This window comes from Oncorhynchus kisutch, linkage group LG24, assembly GCF_002021735.2.
Source record: "Oncorhynchus kisutch isolate 150728-3 linkage group LG24, Okis_V2, whole genome shotgun sequence".
In the NCBI taxonomy this organism is placed as follows: domain Eukaryota; kingdom Metazoa; phylum Chordata; class Actinopteri; order Salmoniformes; family Salmonidae; genus Oncorhynchus; species Oncorhynchus kisutch.
The window spans coordinates 26785779-26806613 of NC_034197.2; the positions used below are offsets into that span (position 1 = coordinate 26785779).

Sequence of the window (20835 nt, forward strand, 5' to 3'; positions counted from 1 at the left end):
CCCACACACACGCAACTTCATGCACACACTTTGTTCTTGTCATTGAGAGGGGAAAGTAGAGTGAGATTATGAATCCCTCTTAACCAATTACTTATGGTTGTTTTGCCATTACTGACACTCATCACGATAGATTATGAATTATCCCACCACGCTTTATTTCTCAAATAAAATCTCAAATGGCATAATAAGACAAATAGTTTAATGTGCTTCTATCACACTGCTCACCCAATAATAAGAAAAGCTAATGTGATTGTGCTAATGTGGTTATGCTAATGTGGTTATGCTAATGTGGTTATGCTAATGTGATTGTGTGAAGGAGCAAGTAATCAGTTGTAACACATTTCTTCACAATTCACATTTATCACTCTTTTATAACACCAACACCTTAAACAGCCCCGACTCAGTCACAGCCTGCTTTGTCAACTTCCAGAAGGCTGACAGACAGTGAAATGTCATTTCTTCAGATAGTCGACATGCTGCTGTCACCCTACCGGTGAAAAATATATTATTTTCATCTGTGTGTCATGAAATAGTTGCATTTGTGATTGAAATGCTGATTACGTAGCACAAATAAACAGTATTGTCGTGACACGTGTCAGAGTAGTGACATTCTGTCTGTGGACAGTGGAGCCAGTTCCAGTTGTGATTGATCATTCTCTGCCTTGCTACATTCATGCTGTGCTTAACCTCGTCCCCAGGCTATTATGCACAGTGCATATAAGCCTGGTACATCAACGATTCAAAGTTGGCCTTACTGGGAGTGACCTTAGAATTCTAGTATTTGTCATAACATTTTGGCGAATCACACAACTACGAGGCGTGGCTCTGTTCATGAGATATTATAGCGTACAGGGGAGGGTTAGGAGGAAGGTATTGTGGGAGATGATTGGTTGGTAGGTTATGCCGATTAAGGCAATGCCTATGTGCCAGGAGTTTCTCCCGGTCTTTCTGTAATGGCTAACGAAGGCCAAGTTTGGCACGTTGGTCCACCAGACTCTTTGTGCATTTGGGCGGAAGTGTCTGGGAACGTGATTATGTTGACCTGGATGTGTGTTTTCTTATTTTCTACAGATACATGATAGTGGAACATGCTCTAGTGGTTTTTATTCAATATGCATTGTTGAAAGGGTGAAGCAATCGTTTTGTGAATGTCCCGCACTCACTTTATGAGTAGTAAAGTATATAGAGGACAAAGTCTCAGTTTTGACTTTAGAAACCCTGACATTTCCCCTTCTCTCTCACCTCTGAGATTCTTAACGAAGTCCTCCAGCTTCATCTTCCTCTCTGGCTTGACGTTGGGGCTGTACATATCCGTGTTGAGGAGGATGATGGCGAAAGCCAGGATGAAGATGGTGTCAGGGTTCCGGAACTGGCGCACCACCGTGGGGTTACAGATACAGTAGCGCTGACTGGAACACAGACAAACAGGAAAGAGAGAAGACATCACATGTCAGAGATTGAAAGAGTTATGGAGACGTTTGATATAGAGAGCCATCATAGAATGCAGCAGAATGTTAAAAGCCTTATAGTCCACACAATGTGGACATTTGTCTTGTTGACTTGCTGGTGAAAACGTGTTCAGGCCAGGATACAATGCATCAGAGGATGGTCAATAACTGTCACCATGGTGTGTGTACCATGCCATCATATTGCAGTATCGTGTGTGTACCATGCCATCATATTGCAGTATCGTGTGTGTACCATGCCATCATATTGCAGTATGGTGTGTGTACCATGCCATCATATTGCAGTATCGTGTGTGTACCATGCCATCATATTGCAGTATCGTGTGTGTACCATGCCATCATATTGCAGTATAGTGTGTGTACCATGTCATCATATTGCAGTATCGTGTGTGTACCATGTCATCATATTGCAGTATCGTGTGTGTACCATGCCATCATATTGCAGTATCGTGTGTGTACCATGCCATCATATTGCAGCATGGTGTGTGTTCCATGCCATCATATTGCAGTATCGTGTGTGTACCATGCCATCATATTGCAGTATCGTGTGTGTACCATGCCATCATATTGCAGCATGGTGTGTGTTCCATGCCATCATTTTGCAGCATGGTGTGTGTACCATGCCATCATATTGCAGTATCGTGTGTGTACCATGCCATCATATTTCAGCATGGTGTGTGTTCCATGCCATCATTTTGCAGCATGGTGTGTGTACCATGCCATCATATTGCAGTATCGTGTGTGTACCATGCCATCATATTGCAGTATCGTGTGTGTACCAGTCCTTTAGCCAACATGGTGTTGTGAGCAAAGCTATCAGTGACTTGCATTTCCATGACTTTGGTCAACGTCAGCGCAACTCTATTTGAAAATGTAATACAAACTGGCAAATAATAACATCTCTCTCGTGACATATTTTCCAAAAATATTGTGCAGTACTCTAGCCATTACAGTAATGCTAAAACAGATCTGTGTACCCCTCTTGGCCAAACCCCTTCAGTATATGCTTCTCTCACCGGTATGTATCTTTATTCCAGTACATCCTTAACCTATGTACTCTCCTCTGTTGTCTCACCTGTAGGCTTCAATCAGGCGCTCCACCTTCTGGGCCTCTCCCTGGACCCGGATGTGATTCTGGAACTTCCTCAGTGCCTCGTCCAGCTCCATCGACGAGAAATCCATCTCATCTACCACACAGCTGGAACACACAACCAACCAACCACACAACCAACAATTAATTCACTAACCCAAAAATATATCGTTGATCAATGATTTGTCTAGTATCTCATTTACTTCCCAGATTTAAAAAAACAGATCACAGGGGCATTCTGTGCACAGCAGTTCAAGATTTGTCTAAATCTGACAGGTAACTCCCTAATAGTCATTTGATAATGACACAAAACACATTTGAGAGGCCAAGTGTGAGGAGCACCAGATTGTTCTTAAATGTGGAGATCTGTGTGTTTGAGATAGGGTGACTTTGGGGGTTTTCTAGTCCTATTGACACAGTCAGTCATCTCTATTGCCTGTAGCATGTTAATGAGTCCAGCCTGTCCCTCCCTCCCTCTCTCTGTCCCTGAGCAGCAGAGTGTGGACATTCTACCAGGCTGGCCCAAAGCCACAGATATACAAAGTTGAAATAAAAAATCTAATCAAATAAAATGTGTTCGTCACGTTCACAGCAGGTATAAAACGTGTGGTGAAATGCTTGCTTGCTAGCTTCCTCAACCCTGCAGTACAAATCAGCCATCTTTGTTTAATATGTTGAATTTTAATGGCCACAATGTTAGTGCCAACTGTTCCAAGGCTATAACCTCTCAGTTAGGAGAAACGTTTGGACCAGTGAGTGTGAAGATGGAGGATAGTTTGCTGAACTCTGTACAGTTCATCTATTGTTCTGGCCTGTCCTACAGTATAACGCTCTCTGTGCAAGGCACTGGAATAACAGGGTTATTCCCCTGTGACCTCCCACTCCATGGTGGATTGATAGACTATAAAGAGTGTCCAGAGATGTTCCTGGTCAGGTCACATGACCTGGCCTTTAAAAATGACCAATTAACAGTACTCACTCCAGGACGTCTCTGTTGAACTGTTTCTGCCGGTTGCCCAGGAACTCTCCAATCATCTGCCTGCTCAGGCCCTTTCTCTGAAGCAGGAAGTGAGCCACACCCACAGGCGTGTCTGGGACGAACCCTCTCTCAGTAAGGTACTGGACACCCTTTTCTGGCTTCCTGCAGAGACACACATATATAACCAGGTGTGTCCTTATGCGGCCTATCCAATCATTTTACAGAGCCAAGTGTGGTGTTTGATTCTGACTGAAAGGAAGTGTCCTCAGCAAGAAAACGGTGGTTAATCATATTTAACCAAGGCACAGAAAATGGAGCGACACTGTCCGGCTGTATGTAGTAGAGGATAAACAGATGGACTGTAAAATAAGTTGAATAAGTAGACATATAAATATGCAAAGAGATGACACAAATGCCCAAATATATGACTTAGCCTATAGGCCTATCTTACACAAATGCATTTTAAATTTTTCCATTTTAATAGATCCTCTTATCCTCAACATGAATTAAACTTATATTGTGTGGCACTCATACAACCGTGATTACTGTAGGTAGGTCACCTCGGTTCAACTACCAGGACCACTCTACAACATCAACAGCTCATTGACCCCAGCTCATGACACCAATCAGTGGTCAGCCACGTCAGCACTTTGTCAGAGCCGAGCACCTACTTGTTGAAGAGGTTCAGGCCGATGCGATAGTGCCTCTTGCGGATCACATCGTTGCTGAAGACCGGTGAGTCCCAGCTGTTGCGTGTCTCTTTGTGGTACGTCTGCTTGCTGAGTGTCTGTTCCCTCAGGCTGTCCCGGGACGACGACTCAGAGCTGCAGTTGATGGTGTCGTTGGAGTTAGACGTGCTGTTGATGCTGTCGTTGTCCCCATCCGAAAAGTCAGACTCAGACTTGCTCTGCCGGTTGGCCGAGCCATTGATGGCTAGGTGGCTCTCCAGCGCCCTGTGGCGGTGGCGGAGGGGTGCCTCGTCGTCCCGGGAGGGCCCTCGTGGGGGCAGGCCATGAGAGATGTGTTTGGGGCTGGCCTGGGAGGATGCCACGATGTGCCCTCCCCCGTGAGACTCGTAGACAGGTGGACGTTTGATGGAGCTGCGGTCAGAGCGGTCGCTGTGTTCGGCAGAGCTATCGCTGGGCGGCTCGATGGTCAGCAGGGGGAGGTGGAGCCTCTGTTCCTGGCACTCCAGGGAGGGAGTGCTGCGGCAGCTGGTGTCCGTGTCATGCTCCTCATCCTTGGGGTCCAGTGGCCAGTAATCCTGGGAGGAGTTGGCCGAGCGCAGGCGGAGGTCTGACTCAATGCTGGAGGGCTGGTCACCAGACCCCCGCGACAGCCCCATGGAGGGAGACAGTTCCTCCTCGTCAATAAACAGAGTCACATCGCTGTAGGATGCCATCATGTCCTCTCGCTTGCGTCCCGTCGCCCCGCGGTGAGGCTTCACCTGATAGGCCACCTCCCTCTCCACCTCGGGGCAGCCCAAGGCCTCTGGGTCATGACCCTCATCGCCCTGCAGGCTGCGGCAGTTCAAGGCGTCGTCGATGGACTCAGCCAGAGACTTGACCTGCCTGGAGAAGGCGTCCTCCAGCTCTGTGATGGCATCCGTTAGGTGGTTCTGGGAGGCCGGGTGTGATGCCATGTTGGCCTGGTGGTGGACCTCCAGGTCTCCACACTCTGACTGTACCAAGGCCAGGGGGGTGCCGTCATTTGTCAGGGACACTTGTTTCCCCTCAAAGTAGGAGCTGTGGACTTTCTCAGGGCCCTCGAAGGAGAACTGCATCCTCATATTGGACAGGACGATGCGTCGGGACATGCGGTTCTCAGACATACAACTCCTGAGACGTTCAAAGTTTTTGTTCATCTGGTACTGACGGAAGGCTGTTTGGATGGTTCGGGCCGCATGCCGGGTTATGAAGCGTCCGCCATATTTACGCTCCAGCATCTCCACCTGACGGATAATAACATCATGATTATAACACAACAGCCCTTCACAAATGAGGACCCATGCTCATACACACGTGGGACTGAATTGAGCTCGAGGGAGGGACAATTACTATAATTTGATAGTCATACAAATGTACAGGATGAGCAGAGAACCTGTAGTAAATGCTTAGTTAGGGTGTGTGTAGTGTGGTCAATGATACAGTCGTTCAGTAGGGGAGATATTAGGTGACGACATCTGTATAGATGTTGATGAGTGTGTCTGCAGATAATCAGACTGGGGCCAGGGTACTCTACCTGTTTGTCCTGGAGGTCAGCCGACAGCTCATAGCCCTCTGAGTGTGAGCGGGAGCGTTTGATGGCCTCTTCCTCTGCCTGCTTGCGGAGGATGGACTGGGAGTGCTGGAGCTTGGGCCTGCGGGGAGGCCGCTGGGGGCCGGGCTGCACTCCGTGGCCGTAGAGGGGGCCCTCGAAGCGGTCTGGGCTGATCACTGGGCCCCTGTAGCTGGCTCCACCGTCGCTCTCACTGGGCCGGGCATCCCCCTCCACACTGCAATAACAGACACACAGAGATACACAGTTACTCTACTGCAATGACACAGACAGAAAGAGTTTCTCAAAGTTTTCATCCGCCTCCACACTACAGTGATACAGAGAAACAGTCATTCAAAGCTTTCATATCCTGTGCCCATCCACTGGTCTCCCAGTACTCATACCATACGGACACTCATCAAGTAGTCATCTCATCCATTACTCCTCTAGAACCTATTCAGGACAGTAAAGTACAACCACCACCAACATTGACCATTCAGTACTCATTTGGAACTGTCATTCTTTCATTTTTTAAATTTCACCTTTATTTAACCAGGTAGAACAACTTCTCATTTACAACTGCGACCTGGCCAAGATAAAGCAAAGCAGTGCGACACAAACAACAACAGAGAGTTACACATGGAATAAACAAACATACAGTCAATAACACAATAGAAAAAGTCTATATACAGTGTGTCCAAATGAGGTGAGATAAGGAAGGTGAGGCAATAAATAGGCCATAAAGGCGAAATAATTACAATTTAGCAATTAAACACTGGATTGATAGATGTGCAGAAGATGAATGTGCAAGTAGAGATACTGGGGTGCAAAGGAGCAAAATGCATAAAATAACAGTATGGGGATGAGGTAGTTAGATGTGATCTGTGAGCTGCTCTGACAGCTAGTGCTTAAAGTTAGTGAAGGAGATATGAGTCTCCAACTTCAGTGATTTTTGCAATTCGTTCCAGTCATTGGTAGCAGAGAACTGGAAGGAAAGGCGGCCAAAGTAGGAATTGGCTTTGGAGGTGACCAGTGAAATATACCTGCTGGAGCGCGTGCTACGGGTGGGTGCTGCTATGGTGACCAGTGAGCTGAGATAAGGCGGGGCTTTACCTAGCAAAGACTTATAGATGACCTGGAGCCAGTGGGTTTGGCGACAAATATGAAGCGAGGGCCAGCCAACGAGAGCATACAGGTCGCAGTGGTGGGGAGTATATGGGGCTTTGGTGACAAAACGGATGGCACTGTGATAGACAGCATCCAATTTGCTGAGTAGAGTGTGTACATGACTTTCACCCCTTTGCTGAGGAATAAGTTCAGGAAATGTCTATGAATCAAGTCCTCACAGCATGAATTCCAACTAAGCTGTTGATGTCTAAATGAAAACAGCCAAATAAAACAGCGTGGGCTGAAGTCCATGTTTCTGTGTGTTTAAAAACGTAATTACAGAGCCAATAGTGCATAGATGGTGGTGGAGCAGCATTCAGCCAGACCACGACTCACACGGGTCATTTCTCAAAACTGCTGACACTACCATTTCTAGACACAGCCTACATCAACTTCTCAACACTGTGCGCTGATTAAAAGTGCATGTAAGTGGGTCGGCCATGATTACTATTTGAAATATGACTGTAACAGCCCCATTCATTATCTAGTATTCAGAGAGAGTAACACGTCACCAAGCCAATCTCCATGAAAAGTTCAACAGTCAGCACATTTGTTGGCGTGATAACACAGTAAGAACCAAGTAGTGCAATCATCATGCAAACCCTTCAATCCAACCTTTGAAAGCAACCCTTCAACCCGGCAGGACGTTAAACAGGAGAGGGTACTCACTCACTCTTACGTTCAACATTTGGAGAAGACTGCTGCTTCACACGCAGAGACCTCCTGTGCTCTATGAACTGACAACTCTTCCTCCATACCTTGTCCACCATGTCTGACTGCCAACAGCAGTCCAGAGTTCACACTAATGACTGTATATATGAACACACTCAGAGCAGCTCCCTCCACAGTAAGTCTGCACCATGCAGTTCAAAGGTCAACCAGTGTGCAATGACAGTTACATCATGTTTGGCGGATAGGAGCCTCAGTAAATATTCCAAAGTCCAGTTTGAGCTTACAGTGACAAGGTAAATACTGTATATAAAAATGTTAATCATTCGAAAAGTCTCAAATTGAAATCCATTCAATGAGTCAACATGGAAGGGGTGTTTGTGAGTGGGTATGGCTTCCATATATAACTCCTGTCATTAACTCTTTCCATGGGAACTTTCCCTTTGTTTGGGTTTGAATAGTGACCTCATCTTTTTTTATTTATTTTTATTTTACCTTTATTTAACCAGGCAAGTCAGTTAAGAACACATTCTTATTTTCAATGACGGCCTGGGAACAGTGGGTTAACTGCCTGTTCAGGGGGAGAACGACAGATTTGTACCTTGTCAGCTCTGGGGTTTGATCTCACAACCTTCCGGTTACTAGTCCAACGCTCTAACCACTAGGCTACCCTGCCGCCCCGATCTGTAGTTTACACCGGACAAACCCTGGATTCTTAGCTACATTAAACAACTTCCCCATCATACAGGAAGAAGGCTGCCAACAACTGAGTTATGGCCAGGGGAGTTCGTTATCGGTTGTACACTACAAACATAGAAATGAATCTTAAAGCTATAATAAAAACTACAGCCAATAACGCTTTTAGTTACGATTTCATAGTTTAACAACGATGTTTCCATTTTCCATTACATGCAAAATCAGAAATTATGATACTACTTAGTGTTTATATAATTTGATATGAAGACTATTAGTGAATTTAACCCATCTTACACCACACCCAAAGTACCAAATTAACAAGCAAGGTTGTTTGCCTATATCATCTGACCTAAAAACAGATATCAGTCACAGCTGACTAGAGCCCGTGTTAATCCCCTGACCATGACCACAGGGTATTTTCAGCCTTATAGTGGGATGACTGTATAGAATACTCACAACACACCCTTCTGCATCTCAAACACATACTGACACCATGTTAAGACACTCAGTCAAGGTATAGTAAGCCCTCCAACTGCCTGATTAAAATGTAGGGGCCTTCTGAATTCTAAATGGGCACTACCACTACTAAGATATGCACCACAGCTTTTTTTTCACCTTTATTTAACCAGGTAGGCAAGTTGAGAACAAGTTCTCATTTACAATTGTGACCTGGCCAAGATAAAGCAAAGCAGTTCGACACATACAACTACACAGTTACACATGGAGTAAAACAAACATACAGTCAATAATACAGTAGAAACAAGTCTATATACGATGTGAGCAAATGAGGTGAGATAAAGGAGGTAAAGGCAAAAAAAAGTCCATCGTGGCAAAGTAAATACAATATAGCAAGTAAAACACTGGAATGGTAGAGTTGCAGTGGAAGAATGTGCAAAGTAGAATGAAAAATAATGGGGTGCAAAGGAGCAAAATAAATAAAGAAATAAAATAAATACAGTAGGGAAAGAGGTAGTTTTCACGTGCTTAAAGCTAGTGAGGGAGATAAGCGTTTCCAGTTTCAGAGATTTTTGTAGTTCGTTCCAGTCATTGGCAGCAGAGAACTGGAAGGAGAGGCGGCCAAATAAAGAATTGGTTTTGGGGGTGACCAGAGAGATATACCTGCTGGAGCGCGTGCTACAGGTGGGTGATGCTATGGTGACCAGCGAGCTGAGATAAGGGGGGACTTTACCTAGCAGGGTCTTGTAGATGACATGGAGCCAGTGGGTTTGGCGACGAGTATGAAGCGAGGGCCAGCCAACGAGAGCGTACAGGTCGCAGTGGTGTGTAGTATATGGGGCTTTGGTGACAAAACGGATGGAACTGTGATAGACTGCATCCAATTTGTTGAGTAGGGTATTGGAGGCTATTTTGTAAATGACATCGCCAAAGTCGAGGATGGTCAGATTTACGAGGGTATGTTTGGCAGCATGAGTGAATGATGCTTTATTGTGAAATAGGAAGCCAATTCTAGATTTAACTTTGGATTGGAGATGTTTGATGTGGGTCTGGAAGGAGAGTTTACAGTCTAACCAGACACCTAGGTATTTGTAGTTGTCCACGTATTCTAAGTCAGAGCAGTCCAGAGTAGTGATGTTGGACAGGCGGGCAGGTGCAGGCAGCGATCGGTTGAAGAGCATACATTTAGTTTTACTTGTATTTAAGAGTAATTGGAGGCCATGGAAGGAGATTTGTATGGCATTGAAGCTTGCCTGGAGGGTTGTTAACAGTGTCCAAAGAAGGGCCAGAAGTATACAGAATGGTGTCATCTGCGTAGAGGTGGATCAGAGACTCACCAGCAGCAAGAGCGACATCATTGATGTATACAGAGAAGAGAGTCGGTCCAAGAATTGAACCCTGTGGCACCCCCATAGAGACTGCCAGAGATCCAGACAGCAGACCCTCCGATTTGACACACTGAACTCTATCAGAGAAGTAGTTGGTGAACCAGGCGAGGCAATCATTTGAGAAACCAAGGCTGTCGAGACTGCCGATGAGGATGTGGTGATTGACAGAGTCGAAAGCCTTGGCCAGATCAATGAATACGGCTGCACAGTAATGTTTCTTATCGATGGCGGTTAAGATATCGTTTAGGACCTTGAGCTTGGCTGAGGTGCACCCATGACCAGCTCTGAAACCAGATTGCATAGCAGAGAGGGTATGGTGAGATTTGAAATGGTCGGTAATCTGTTTATTGACTTGGCTTTCGAAGACCTTTCGAAGGCAGGGTAGGATAGATATAGGTCTGTAGCAGTTTGGCTGATGGAACTCTTCAGCTGGCTAGCTCCGGAATAATTTATGTTTGCTCCGGAATCGACGTAAGCCGATAGTCACACGGATAGCAGCTAGCTAGCTGCGAGATCCAGGTATAAATGTCCAGAGCTTGCGGTTGAAATCCGGGGACATGGAGAGAAATATAGGTCCGGTATGTTCTGGTCCGAGCCGCGCCGTACAAAACTGGAGATAGATTTTCGAGCTAAAGGATAGCTGATGACCACAAATCGTGGTTAGCTGAATACTAACGATTAGCCAGTAAAGAAGCTAACTAGCTTCTGGCTAGCTTCTGGTTAGCTTCAGGCTAGCTTCTGGTTAGCTTCTGGCTAGCTTCTGGTTAGCTTCTGGTTAGCTTCTATGTAGGATTACAGATTTGAGGTAAATAATACTTTCTTTAAAAAATATATATAAATTGGTGAGGCAGGTTGCAGGAGAGTGTTTTGAAGATGAGTTTATGGAAAAAATATATATAAAAAGGTATGCGAAGAAAGTTGTGTATATATATATATATATATATATCTTTATATTTACACAGGACACGACAAGATGAGGACAAAAGACGTCTGACTGCTATGCCATCTTGGTGTGAGGGGAAGCTGAAGAGTCAGAGGGGTTAACACATGAAAGGCATAGAGAAAACGGCTAATGACATTTCGGTTTCAAAGGAGCACAATCGGTTTAAAACTTCTCTCAGAGACACATTGTGCTTGTAAGCCCTTTTGTATTCGTTTAAGACACTCAACCGCCTCTCAACCAAGCAGTGGCCTGTGAGTTCTGTAAACACGTAGATTGACGTGTCTCTACAGCGGCCAGCCAGACTGCCACCTAGCACATGGAGGAATTAGCTGAATACAGACAGAGAGCGGCAATTCTTGTGAAGTACTGCAGAAAACTAGGGTTTTGCAGTGAGATTTAAAGTGACAGTTACAGATGAAGTCGGAAGTTTACATACACCTTAGCCCAAATACATTTAAACACAGTTTCACAATTCTTGACATTTAATCCTCGTAAAAATTCTTTGTCTTAGGTCAGTTAGGATCACCACATTATTTTAAGAATGTGAAATGTCAGAATAATAGTAGAGAAAATGATTTATTTCAGCTTTTATTTATTTCACCACATTTCCAGTGGGTCAGAAGTTTACATACTCAATTAGTATTTGGCAGCATTGCCTTTACATTCTTTAACTTGGGTCAAACGTTTCAGGGTAGCCTTCCACAATAAGTTGGGTGAATTTTGGCCCATTCCTCCTGACAGAGCTGGTGTAACTGAGTCAGGTTTGTAAGGTCTCCTTGCTCGCACACATTTTTTCAGTTCTGCCCACAAATGTTCTATAGGATTGAGGTCAGGGCTTTGTGATGGCCACTCCAATACCTTGACTTTGTTGTCCTTAAGCCATTTTGCCACAACTTTGGAAGTATGCTTGGGGTCATTGTCCATTTGGAAGACCCATTTGCGACCAAGCTTTAACTTGGTCGCAATTTAAAGACTGATGTCTTGAGATGTTGCTTCAATATATCCACATCATTTTCCATCCTCATGATGCCATCTATTTGTGAAGTGCACCAGTCCCTCCTGCAGAAAAGCACCCCCATAACATGATGCTGCCATCCCCGTTCTTCACGGTTGGGATGGTGTTCTTCGACTTGCAAGCCTCTCCCTTTTCCCTCCCAACATAACGATTGTCATTATGGCCAAACAGTTCTATTTTAGTTTCATCAGACCAGAGGACAATTCCCCAAAAAGTACGATATTTGTCCTCATGTGCAGTTGCAAACCGTAGTCTGGCTTTTATATGGCTGTTTTGGAGCAGTGGCTTATTCCTTGCTGAGTGTCCTTTCAGGTTATGTCGACATAGGACTCGTTTTACTGTGGACATAGATACTTTTGTACCTGTTTCCTCCAGCATCTTCATAAGGTCCTTCGCTGTTGTTCTGGGATTGATTTGCACTTTTTGCACCAAAGTACATTCATCTCTAGGAGACAGAACGTGCCTCCTTCCTGAGCGGTATGACGGATGCGTGGTCCCATGGTGTTTATACTTGCGTACTATATTGTTTGTACAGATGAACGTGGTACCTTCAGGCATTTGGAAATTGCTCCCAAGGATAAACCAACTTGTGGAGGTCTACAATGTTTTAACTGAGGTCTTGGCTGATTTCTTTTGATTTTCCCATGATGTCAAGCAAAGAGGCACTGAGTTTGAAGGTAGGTCTTGAAATACATCCACAGGTACACCTCCAATTGACTCAAATGACGTCAATTAGCCTATCAGATGCTTCTAAAGCCATGACATCATTTTTTTGAATTTTCCAAGCCACAGTGAACTTAGTGTATGTAAACGTCTGACCCACTGGAATTGTGATAGATTATTTCACAAAAATTCACTGTCTGTAAAAAATTGTTGGAAAAATTACTTGTGTCATGCACAAAGTAGATGTCCTGACCGACTTGCCAAAACTATAGTTTGTTAACAAGAAATTTGTGGAGTGGTTGAAAAACTAGTTTTAATAACTCCAACCAAGTCCAGCCAATTTAAAAATGTTTACACTTAAACACTTATTTCAACTTAAATATAATACATCAATAAAATCTATTTAGCCTCAAATAAACATGAGTCTTCAATATTCCCAGGTAATAAGTTTCAGGTTGTAGTTATTATAGGAATTATAGGACTATTTCTCTCTATACAATGTATTTCATATACCTTTGACTATTGGATATTCTTATAGGCACTTTAGTATTGCCAGTATAAGAATATAGCTTCCATCCCTCTCCTCGCTCCTACCTGGGCTCAAACCAAGAACACATTGACAACAGCCTCCCTCGAAGCAGCGTTACCCATCGCTCCACAAAAGCCGTGGCACTTTCAGAGCAAGGGGAACAACTACTCCAAGTCTCAGAGCGAGTGACGTTTGAAACGCTATTAGCGTGCACCCCGCTAACTAGCTAGCCATTTCACATCGGTTACACCAGCTTAATCTTGGGAGTTGATAGGCTTGAAGTCATAAACAGCGCGAAGCATTGCGAAGAGCTGCAGGCAAAACGCACGAAAGTGCTGTTTGAATGAATGCTTACGAGCCTGCTGAAGCCTACCATCGCTCAGTCAGACTGCTCTATCAAATCATAGACTTAATTATAACATAACACACAGAAATACGAGCCTTAGGTCATTAATATGGTCGAATCCGTAAACTATCATCTCGAAAACAAAATGTTTATTCTTTCAGTGAAATACGGAACCGTTCCGTATTTTATCTAACGGATGGCATCCATAAGTCTAAATATTCCTGTTACATTGCACAACCTTCAATGTTATGTCATAATTACGTAAAATCATGTTAAATTAGCTCGCAAAGAGCCAGGCGGCCCAAACTGTTGCATATACCCTGACTCTACGTGCAATGAACGCAAGAGAAGTGACACAATTTCACCTGGTTAATATTGCCTGCTAACCTGGATTTCTTTTAGCTAAATATGCAGGTTTAAAAATATATACTTCTGTGTATTGATTTTAAGAAAGGCATTGATGTTTATGGTTAGGTACACGTTGGAGCAACGACAGTCCTTTTTCGCGAATGCGCACCGACCGCATCGATTATATGCAACGCAGGACACGCTAGATAAACTAGTAATATCATCAACCATGTGTAGTTATAACTAGTGATTATGATTGATTGATTGTTTTTTATAAGATAAGTTTAAGGCTAGCTAGAAACTTACCTTGGCTTCTACTGCATTCGCGTAACAGGCAGGCTCCTCGTGAGGCAGGTGGTTAGAGTGTTGGACTAGTTAACGGTTGCAAGATTGAATCCCCGAGCTGACAAGGTAAAAATCTGTCGTTCTACCCCTGAACAAGGCAGTTAACCCACCTTTCCTAGGCCGTCATTGAAAATAAGAATGTGTTCTTAACTGACTTGCCTAGTTAAATAAAGATGTAAAAAATACAAAAAAATTGGCATCCAAAAATACAGATTTCCGATTGTTATGAAATCGGCCCTAATTAATCGGCCATTCCGATTAATCGGTCGACCTCTAGTGTCTGCACTGACACTTTAAGCCCAGCTCAAATTGGCCCTTGGGGATAAATAGGCTACACCTTGAGTTGATCTGAATGTATTTGTGTTGAACTGGATGTATTGAATTGATTTGAATGCATTGAGTTGATCTGAATGTATTGAGTTGATCTGAATGTATTGAGTTGATCTGAATGTATTGAGTTGATCTGAATGTATTGAGTTGATCTGAATGTATTGAGTTGATCTGAATGTATTGAGTTGATCTGAATGTATTGAGTTGATCTGAATGTATTGAATTGATCTGAATGTATTGAGTTGATCTGAATGTATTAAGTTGATCTGAATGTATTGAGTTGAACTGAATCAAATGTAGTTCTAATAACTCATTGTTGTCATAGCAAGACAAAACTCTAAGACATAAATCGTAGTTACACACCATCCACAGCTTTCTTACACACCAATTCTTCAACAGGGGACTATATCAGAGTAGATCCCTGTGACAGGTTAAGTGGATAACATTAAGTCTAACTCTCTGTTCTGTTGGGCTGAGACACCGAGGGTCACATTACCCTGACAGTTAATTTAACGCTAACCGCCTCCCTCTGGGCATTAGATATACACACAGTGTACTGTATCTAGACAGTCTAGACCTGCAGACAGCTAGCTAGTGTTAAGGTACACACAGAGGCCTATTTCCTGCATGCAGCACCAACACACCCAGAGTGAAATCACACTTGTTGCATAATCGCCGTGGGGACAAGTGTTCCCGACCATCTGTCATGGCAAACTGTGTGACGACGGACTTGTCCCCGAAGTGTGAGGCAGGTGCACCTAGTATCCTGCCACAGCACTACCAGAGAGACCGGCTATAACAATGCCTTTATTTTACTATGAATTTGACAGACCTGCGATTTTCATGGTTTCATCAATACAAATGATTTATTGTAGTTGATATAGTCCATAATTTCATTTCTGGGGAATATTGGAATTGGTGGTTTCTCTGGCATAACAGACTATGATGAACTGAATAAACAGCTTCATGAAGCCCTGAACCTTCGGTGCTACAGTGAATCTCTTTCTGTCTATTGTCGCATGCGCTTCTCACAAAGACTGGTCCTGTCAGAAATAAGCTTTGCTACAGAGATTTAGAATCTGGTTTTCTTAAGCTACTGTAAGAGTTTTCTGGGTTGTTCTTCACTGTATGACAGTAGTGGATATGGTTGCTTTACAGTGCATAATTCCCTCTCCTTTACTGCGCTGGCCCTTTCCATGGAATACTGAAGTCTCTCATACAGTCTTATCCTCACTTCTCCACCTCCATCCATCACGCAACAGCACCCACTCTCCCTCGGATTCTAATTCTCCACCTCCATCCATCTCCCTCGGATTCTAATTCTCCACCTCCATCCATCTCCCTCGGATTCTAATTCTCCACCTCCATCCACCTCCCTCGGATTCTAATTCTCCACCTCCATCCACCTCCCTCGGATTCTAATTCTCCACCTCCCTCGGATTCTAATTCTCCACCTCCATCCACCTCCCTCGGATTCTAATACTCCACCTCCATCCATCTCCCTCGGATTCTAATACTCCACCTCCATCCATCTCCCTCGGATTCTAATACTCCACCTCCATCCATCTCCCTCGGATTCTAATACTCCACCTCCATCCATCTCCCTCGGATTCTAATACTCCACCTCCATCCATCTCCCTCGGATTCTAATACTCCACCTCCATCCATCTCCCTCGGATTCTAATAATCCACCTCCATCCATCTCCCTCGGATTCTAATTCTCCACCTCCATCCATCACGCAACAACACCCACTCTCCCTCGGATTCTAATTCTCCACCTCAATCCATCACGCAACAGAACCCACTCTCCCTCGGATTCTAATTCTCCCTCTTCAGCCACCAAAATGGTGTAAGTAAGGAGAGAAAGAGCAAGGAGAGAGAGAGAGAGACTCAACGTGCCGTCCTGCTGTTCTTTTCCTTGAAGGTCACCCTCACTCCCCCCCTGTCAGGTCAGTCGTTCATGATGAGAGGAAGAGAACAGAAAAAAAAGAACGAAGAAAAAGATGTGTTTTAGAAAGCAGATGTTTCAGGCTGAAAAGAAGGGAGAGGAGGAGAGGAAAGCAGGGCCTCATATGACATACAGTTGAAGTCAGAAGTTAACATTCACTTAGGTTGGAGTCATTAAAACTTGTTTTTCAACCACTCCACAAATGTATTAACAAACTATAGTTTTGGCAAGTCGGTTAGGGCATCTACTTTGTGCATGATACAAGTAATATTTCCAACAAATGTTTGCAGACATATTATTTCACTTATAATTCACTGTATCACAATTCCAGTGGGTCAGAAGTTTACATACACTAAGTTGACTGTGCCTTCAAACAGCTTGGAAAATTCCAGAAAATGATGTCATGGTTTTAGAAGCTTCTGATAGACTAATTGACATGTGGATGTATTTCAAGGCCTACCTTCAAAACTCAGTGCCTCTTTGCTTGACATCATGGGAAAAATCTATAGAAATCAGCCAAGACCGCAGAAAAAAAATGTAGACCTCCACAAGTCTGGTTCATCATTGAGAGCAATTTCCAAATGCCTGAAGGTACCACGTTCATCTGTACAAACAATATACTGTAGTATGCAAGTATAAACACCATGGGACCACGCAGCCGTCATACCGCTCAGGAAGGAGGCACGTTCTGTCTCCTAGAGATTAATGTTGTAACGCTCGTCGTTGGTGGAATTAGACCAAGATGCAGCGTGGGGTAGGTTAATCATATTCTTTAATGATAACAAGAAAGAGAGAACCAACGAAATGTACAGCCTTGTAGGGCTCAACAGCAACAATACAAGGACAAGATCCCACAACATAGGTTGGGAAAAAAGGCTACCTAAGTATGATTTCCAATCAGAGACAACGATAGACAGGTGCCTCTGATTGGGAACCACACTCAGCCAAACACAAAGAAATACAACACATAGAATGCCCACCCAAATCACACCCTGACCAAACCAAATAGAGACTTAAAAAGGCTCTCTAAGGTCAGGGCGTGACAAACATACTTTGGTGCGAAAAGTGAAAATCAATCCCAGAACAACAGCAAAGGACCTTATGAAGATGCTGGAGGAAACAGGTACAAAAGTATCTATGTCCACAGTAAAACAAGTCCTATGTCGACATAACCTGAAAGGCCGCTCAGCAAGGAATAAGCCACTGCTCCAAAACCGCCATAAAAAAGCCAGATTACGGTTTGCAACTGTACATGGGGACAAAGATCGTACTTTTTGGAGAAATGTCCTCTTGTCTGATGAAACAAAAATAGAACTTTTCGGCCAAAATGACCATTGTTATGTTTGGAGGAAAAAGGGGGAGGCTTGCAAGCCGAAGAACACCATCCCAACCGTAAAGCACGGGGGTGGCAGCATCATGTTGTGGGGGTGCTTTTCTACCGGAGGGACTGGTGCACTTCACAAAATAGATGGCATCAGGAGGATGGAAAATGATGTGGATATATTGAAGCAACATCTCAAGATATCAGTCAGGAAGGTAAAGCTTGGTCGCAAATGGGTCTTCCAAATGTACAATGACCACCAGGCATACTTCCAAAGTTGTGGCAAAATGGCTTAAGGACAACAAAGTCAAGGTATTGGAGTGGCCATCACAAAGCCCTGACCTCAATCCTATAGAATAGTGGGCAGAACTGAAAAAGTGTGTGGAAGCAAGGAGGCCTACAAACCTGACTCAGCTACACCAGATCTGTCAGGAGGAATGGGCCAAAATTCACCCAACTTATTGTGGGAAACTTGTGGAAGGCTACCCGAAACATTTGACCCAAGTTAAAGAATTTAAAGGCAATGCTACCACATACTAATTGAGTGTATCTACACTTCTGACCCACTGGGAATTGGATGAAAGAAATAAAAGCTGAAATAAATCACTCTCTCTACTATTATTCTGACATTTCACATTCTTAAAATAAAGTGGTGATCTTAACTGACCTAAGACAGGGAATTTCTACTAGGATTAAATGTCAGGAATTGTGAAAAACTGAGTTTAAATACATTTGGCTAAGATGTATGTAAACGTCCGACTTCAACTGTAACTCCAGGAGAGAGGTTTTAATAACAACACATCTACAGACTACATTTGGTTATTTCAGTTAGGACAAAAAAATCCACTGTGTCCTTATCAGCCAACACGATACAGTGGTGGAAGTACTTTAGTAAAAAATACTTTACTAAAAATAAGTACTACTTAAGTAGTTTTTTGGGGTATTTGTACTTTACAAATCATATTTTTGGCAACTTTTACTTCACTACATTCCTAAAGAAAATACTGCACTTTTTACTCCATGCATTTTCCTGACACCGAAAAGTATTCGTTACATGTTGAATGTTTAGCAGGACAGGAAAATTGTCCCATTCACTTCAAGAGAACATCCCTGGTCATCCCTACTGCCTCTGATCTGGCGGACTAAACACAAATGCATCACTTGTCAATTATGTCAGTGTTGGAGTGTGCCCCTTGTTATCTGTAAAACAAATATATATAATTCAATGGTGCTGTCTGCTTTACTTAATATAAGGAATTTGAAGTGATTTATACTTTTACTTTTGATACTAAACTATATTTGAGCAATTACATTTACTTTTGATTCTTAAACCTATTTAGAACCAAAGACTTTTAGACTTTTTACTGGGTGACTTTCACTTTTACTTGACTAACGTTCTATTAAGGTATCTATACTTTTACTCAAGTATGACAATTGGGTACTTTTTTCACCAGTGGTCAGATAAGATGGGGATTAACAAACCACCATAAAAGAAAGCTTAAACCAGTGGAAAGGCAATTAATCAAGTGATACAGAAACATCTCCCAAATGAGAGATTCATATTGCCTTCCACATGACTTTAAATCAAGTTTGACTTGTCTTTTATTAGCAAACTAAAAGCAGGAATGGTGGTCTACGATCCCTAGCTTTCCTCCTGGTCTGGATCTGGGAGGAGGGTGTCAGTTCAGCTGGTAGTGATTTTCAGCTGGGGAGCCAGCGGTGGGTTATCCCTCTCTCTCTCCTTCCTCCCTTTTTCTCTGCATATACTGATAAACACGCAAAGGCCTCAGCTTATTCCATCACACAGTCCAGAGGGAGCAAAATTCACGCCTTCCCGGAAAAGAGGAGTCACATCCACTCGGGTTCTGGGAATAGTGGACTGCTAATGACGTGCAGGCTGAAGGAGTTCCAGTTTCCTGACGACCTACTGAATTCTTCCACTGCTCTATCGATCGCTATCATCACTACATACTTCAGTCGGAATCTGCCATCATTGAAGTCCATCATTGAAGTCCTTTGTGGTGATGTTTGGGAGTTGTACAAAACAAAGTCAACAGCGATTGGATCATCTCTAACTAATCAGAGTATCAAAGCCAATGACGAATTCTCAAAACATCGTTTTCCCCACAGGTACTCTGGCTCTGGCCCAACTCCTCGGTTTCTGGTACCAATCAGACGATCCGATTGTGTCCGAATGCGTATGCATTCTGAAGGGTTGGGGAGGGAGTCAAATCCAGACTCAAATCCAATGTGTTCAAATGACATGAAAATAATGCTATTTTGCCACGCACATCAGTGGTGGGTTTGGCATTGAAAAACAGAAGCATATTCAGAAAAGTACCTCATACCTACAGTACGGTAAAATATGGTAGTAGATCGTTGATGTTATGGGGCTATTTTTCTTTCACTGGTCCTGGGGCCCATGTCAACGACATCGTGAACTTTGCCAAGTACCAGGAGATTTTAGCCAAAAACCTGTTTGCCTCTGCCAGGAGGCTGTCACTAGGCCACAAGTAGATCTTCCAGCACGACAATAACCCCAAGCACTAATCAAAATCCACAAAGAAATGGTTAATTGACCACAAAATCTCTCTCTCTGAAAATTGAACCGCATTGAAAACCTGTGGGTTGAATTGAGGAGGGCAGATCATAAGAGCGGATCTGGAAAGATTCTGTATGGAGGAATGGTCTAAGATCTACCTAATGTGCTCTCCAATCTCATAAAACATTGTAGACAAAAGGTTCAGTGTCGTTGTCCTCGCAACGGGAGGGTGCTAGAGTATCCAAAACAGGGGGGCGCAAGAATTCTGAACATTATCTTGAGATTTACTTTAATTACTTTGTCTTTCTCTGTGCAATTGTATTATCATAAAATAATAT

General features: G+C 43.5%; 1 protein-coding gene across 7 annotated transcripts in view; it reads right to left on the reverse strand.

The window, feature by feature from the left end:
• Positions 1-20835, reverse strand: part of LOC109869766 (IQ motif and SEC7 domain-containing protein 1) — a 220219-nt gene that overhangs the window by 25205 nt on the left and 174179 nt on the right. For 6 of the 7 annotated variants that reach the window (XM_031803734.1, XM_031803739.1, XM_031803735.1 and 3 more), the window contains 5 exons: positions 5777-6029; positions 4207-5486; positions 3536-3697; positions 2542-2664; positions 1243-1409 (listed from right to left, as the gene is read on the reverse strand). In XM_031803734.1, the coding sequence (XP_031659594.1) occupies positions 1243-1409; positions 2542-2664; positions 3536-3697; positions 4207-5486; positions 5777-6029 (1985 nt within the window). Of the gene's footprint in view, positions 1-1242; positions 1410-2541; positions 2665-3535; positions 3698-4206; positions 5487-5776; positions 6030-7627; positions 7773-20835 lie in introns of those variants that run through there. The other variant, XM_031803736.1, reaches the window with a different exon arrangement.